The sequence below is a fragment of the Morone saxatilis genome, unplaced genomic scaffold, assembly GCF_004916995.1.
Source record: "Morone saxatilis isolate NCDOM2014 unplaced genomic scaffold, NCSU_SB_2.0 Contig7, whole genome shotgun sequence".
NCBI lineage: Eukaryota > Metazoa > Chordata > Actinopteri > Moronidae > Morone > Morone saxatilis.
This window is the reverse complement of record NW_023340246.1, coordinates 4,432,255-4,437,450: the sequence shown is the minus strand read 5'-3', so window position 1 is coordinate 4,437,450 and position 5,196 is coordinate 4,432,255. Positions and strand designations below refer to the sequence as shown.

Genomic DNA, 5,196 nt, shown 5'->3' with positions numbered 1-5,196 from the left:
GTCGTCAGAGGGGCAGACCACCACTGCCTTGCGCTGGAAACCTGCAAACAAGCACATCTTCCTCTTCTGGCCTGGGGCAGACAGGTTGGTCTGGGGGAGAGGAGAAAGAGGCTCAATTATGTTCTGATTTATAGCGCTTGATGTTCAAGGAAATTTTCCTACCATTATACAAAGAATACAATGAAATAACTTGTATACATAGCCATACAATTGTGATAAACACTGATCAAATTCAGTGCCAGCCACTTACATGATCCAGGATGTAGTTCCTCTTCTTGCGGGCAGCAATCTCAATAAACTTTCCCAAGAAAAGTGGTGCTCGCTGGGAAATGGCAGTTAGCTTTGTGATATCCTTTGACTGGCGTTTCAGGCTGTTGATCTGTATTGAATAATGGAATGAAGACATGACATTAAANNNNAAAACAATAGTAAGACAGACTGTAAGACTAAACCACACAGCTGTATCAGTACTGACCATCATCTTGTCCACAATGGTGTCACTGCCTAGGATGTAGTATTTTCCAGGGTTCTCCTGGACATGGTTCTTCACCCATGTAGTCTTCCCTGAGCCAGGCAGGCCAACCATCACTATGATCTACACAACATGAAAAGCAAGGACAAAATTATGATCCAAAAAGTACTTTAAAAACACTGAATGAAGAATACTGCACGACTAAGAGTATCTACACATTACTATGCTTACCTCGCAGTCAGCCTTTGTCTGTGGCCCCTTGAGCCCCCGGACTCTGTCACTCACGGGGATCTGCTGCAGGAAGGTGTAGCCCTGGGGCTGAGGGAAGTACGGAGTCTCCATCTGGCCGAAGTTGAACTCCACAGCACAATTGTGGCAGATGATGTGGGGGAAGAGGGCCTGGCTGTTCAGAGAGTCCTTGCTGACCTGGAAAGCGATGGCCGGCTCCCCGCCATTCTTGGAGAAGGACAACACCACCTCCTCGCCCTCAAAGTCCTGCGCAAAGAAAGCAAGACGCAAAGTTGTTTGTCTGATAAAACAAAAATGTCATTCAAACCACTTTTTAAAAGAAAACAGGTGGCAGATAGTCATTTGTGAATTCTTTCATATCGACATTGATAAAATATCCGATGAGGTTAGTCTCATTTCTGATATATATTAAGTAATGGAGCAATATGTAGTTAACATTCTACAGAGAACTATCCCGTAAGCATCTGAGCCATTCTAATTGGCTTTGTTTTCATTTACGTTAATGAACTGATATACAAGCAGCATTTGTGTCTTACAATAAGGCAGCAGATGACATCATTCTCCTCATAGGTTTCTCCAAAGTCCTCAGTCACGCAGTTGGTAGTCTTTTTGCCTTTTCCAGAGTATGCATAAGAATGTTCCTCCTCACCTAAACATTAATGGGAGAACACATTAATTGACCGAAAAACATTTTAAAACATCATGTCTCAGTCACTGTGAGTCCTAAATGGTTCTGTTGGCAACAGGACATCCACCATTACTATGATGAGGCTAGAGCTGGAACCATTTTATATTAACATGTCATGCTGCTTATGAACCACTAGAGGGACGTCTTGGGACAGAGTGTCTTTCCTAGAGGATCACAGCAGCCTCTGTTTTTACTGTCATCTTATTTGGCTGACCATGCAAAAAACAAGACTGGTAGTTTGTTTCGTTACATGTTTGTAGACAAGGTTCACTTAAAACGACCAATTAAAGCAAAGCATTGTAAAGTCCATTCAAAAACATATAGTATTTTGAGCCCTTCAGAATTCTGCATGGAGGAATCATAGCAAATGGCCGGGTCACCATTTTGTGTATCAAAGAGATAATGATAGTGTTTAGGCCATTATAGACATAAAGGCGCAAACATTTTCTGTACACAGCATGTGTTATGTGACCAAGTAGAAAGTTTTCTGGCCAGGAGTGGAACAAATGTTGCCAAGTGTAAACGGAAAGTTCCAGCTGGACTCAACGCTTCATTCCACTGATACTGAATGCCTGAATGACACAGCCAGTGTAATATACAGACGCCTGTAGAGCTAGAGCATACATAAAGACACTGACCAAGGAGCAGGGTGCCAGTAGACAGGGACCAGCCGACTTGCACATCATGAATCTCCATGTTCTTGCTGGAAATGTGCTTCACAGGAATTTTCTCTGTAATCTGTTGACATGAAGCAAAACATGTGAATGAAATATCAGGAGTCATTTCCATTCCAATTTGTGTCTTAATTTGACCATTTTACACCTTGTTTGTAAACGCTCTTTAAAGTTTAGGTATAGAAGTGCAGTGCAAAGGGAAAATGTGAATTCTTTTAAAGTGCACAGCAAGTCAACATAGTCACATACCTTCATCTCAAAGCAGGCTTTGCCTTTGTTCACACCGTAGGTGGCCTTGCCTCCGGACCACAGGTAAGCAAAACTCTCCATTGTGAGAGACGAGGCACTGTAACGGTCCCGTGACACCTTAAAGTGCAGGTCGCAGTTGTCTAGAGCACACAGAAAAAAAAGTTATCGACATCTGTATCCATACAGAAAGGTCTCTCATAAACAATGTGTGGTTAATGTTCTAACTAGCCGTCATTTAAGTCTTCTTACCATTACAATTTTTAATTATTTTTAAAAAGGTTATTTCACATCAAAATCACTTACAGGCATCCAGGCAGACTTTTGTGTCATCAAACTCCTCATCTTCTTCCTCCAGAGGGGGCACAGGAGACTTAAATGAGGCCCTGAAAAGAGATACCAATTGTCAATGCAACCGCATGGAACATATAGACGCTTTGGATACCACTTCCTGAAAAATATTTAGGGAAAGAAGTAGAAAGACAACTAGGGGAAACAATACAAAATAGAGACAGTAAATTTGGCAGGCGGCCTCCAAACAAAAGTCATCTGTATTGTGGGCCGTGGCAGACAACACTTACCTTGCAGTATCCAGCGAAATCTAAAACGTGAGAGATACATAGAAAAGAAAGCACCTCCGCTAGCTTTAACATGCAAGACTATCCATTGGTGAAAGTGATCAAATGAAAGCAGACCTCTCCCCCTTTGAGATCAGTGTGTTTATGATCTCCAGGACTGCGTCAAAAGCGATGGCGGGAGGAGTTATATTTAACTCCCCATGTGTGGAATTCTAAATGAAAAGGTCATGACTAACACTGTTCTGTGTAACTGTAACTATGCAGTACAAGTTGGCACCATGCTTGGCTGCTTGACATGAGCAATCACAGTGTACTGGGAGCTACAGCAACTTACCAACTCTGTAGCTTGAGATTAGGTACCTAAAATCTCTTATTGGGGAAGTTTAAGAAACTACTCAAAAATGTTGTGAAGAAGGCAAACATTCCATGGATGCTTAAGCATCGTTCAACCTGAAGCAAGGATCCAAGTCCAGTGGAGCAGGGTTATTCTTTAGTACGAAGATTGGGGTTAAACATCCTATTCTCAGCAGTATTAACGTCTCCAGATGCTGCTCTACAGGCCTGTGGCTGCCCAGGGGCGACTGGTTTAACATTGGGTAGATTTTAAGCTCTATTGTTGGAGAAAATTTTGGAAGTTGGAAACAAATGGTTGCTTGCACAAAAAATTAAATAAAAATTGGCTGTCTGATTATAGGGGGGAGGAAGGACCCAAAAAAGGGCAGCAAAACTATGTTTCAACAATTCTGGTTCCCCCGAAAATCCACGAAGTGTCCCAGACTTTTCCCAAAATATATATAGTAAAAAAATGTTGTCTGAATAAAAAAAAAAAAAAAAAAAGCGATTTCCTTTTTCTGCCACTTAATTCCTTACCGTGTCTCAACAGCGCAATGAAAATAAAACACTGACCGTAAGTAGGTACACGTATGCACACATACACTCAAACACCCATGCACACCATGCGTGATGCCACCTGCGTATGGGTAGAACAGATCCTTGCAAACACACATCCACACTCACCATGAGAACATACACACGAGACTGAAATAGCATTTTGACGTCATACAACCAAACAAAAGAACAGAAAATAATTTAAAAAAAATAAATAAAATAAATAAAAAAAGACCATTGCGAGGGAAAAACGATGGACGGTCAATTGCGAGCTCCTCCGTGGACGTTCCAAACACTTTGGGAATTTTGCTACATCCATGTGTGCTACCCTGCAGCAGTGGACCCTTCCTCCTGCGCCTCTTAGCTATTCCTTCTGACCTTCTCACCCTCCCTCCCTCCCTCCCTCCATTCAAAAGTGCACATCTGCTACTTTCCTCTGGGTTTGTTCTCTTTGAGCAGCCTTGTTTCACCTTGAAGAGACAATGGGCTTTCCAAAACAATAAGTGGCATGAGTAACAAATGTGGAAATTCATAGAGACTTGATAGTTGCACTTCTGCTACAGAATGCAGTTCATTAAAGACACAAATGTGAGCGGGCACTGTAAAAGGTAAATGGTAAGGCTCTTTAAGTAGTCAGAGATGACCCTCAAAACATGTGTGAAAGTAAGGTTATTAATAAATAGAATACTTGAAAATGAGGGTATTACTCTTGCTAGTTATATGTGCATTGGCACTTAAAGCCAATACAGTTTAACAAAGCTATGGATGGCGCTTCAGGGATGCTGAAGGCCATTTTTGCTCTGTCCCATCCTTACCAGCTGTATTTGTTCTCTTCAATAAATTCAAAGTAGCCCCTTCCATGTTCCTCCCGGCGTCTCTTAACACCCTTCTTATTCTTCTGATCAGCATTCGTGTCTTTGTCCGCATCCCCTTTGAAAATAGAACAAAGATATAGAATGAGGTGCTCCTTTTGGTGTGAGAGAGGTCGGACTGGCAGTGGGGTTCTGGCCCACAAAGCCCGTTCATTAGTTACATACTGTCGACCATAATCATCAATATTAAGTTAACTGGGAGGTAACACCTCATGATTACACTTGAACAACACAATCATACTGCATAAATTGTTAACAGCCCTAATGACCAGATAGTAATTACAATGCAAGCTGGTCCAAATGAACATTGTGAACAGTGTTTGCTGGGGCTGGAAAAAACAAGTCTCTGCAAAGTAAAGGGACATTAACCCTGCAATAAAAGGGCTTAGAATATCCTGTTTTATATAAAATTCAGATTGAAGTCTATTTCAATAAGAGGACAAGTCTACTGTGGTCTGGGACAAATGCATCATGCAAGGAAATGGGAAAACCTACATAGACCTTAACTGACCCCCCCCTCCCCCATATC

The 5,196-nt window shown here is 41.8% G+C and overlaps 1 protein-coding gene across 1 annotated transcript in view; it reads right to left on the bottom strand.

Annotated features, from left to right (window-relative positions):
• hnrnpub (heterogeneous nuclear ribonucleoprotein Ub) overlaps nt 1-5,196 on the bottom strand; it is a gene marked incomplete at its 3' end in the record, with an annotated part of 8,811 nt that overhangs the window by 1,870 nt on the left and 1,745 nt on the right. The window contains 9 exon segments of the mRNA XM_035678780.1: nt 1-90; nt 251-379; nt 476-595; nt 704-967; nt 1,258-1,370; nt 2,048-2,147; nt 2,333-2,472; nt 2,636-2,715; nt 4,611-4,725. Of these exon segments, the coding sequence (XP_035534673.1) occupies nt 1-90; nt 251-379; nt 476-595; nt 704-967; nt 1,258-1,370; nt 2,048-2,147; nt 2,333-2,472; nt 2,636-2,715; nt 4,611-4,725 (1,151 nt within the window).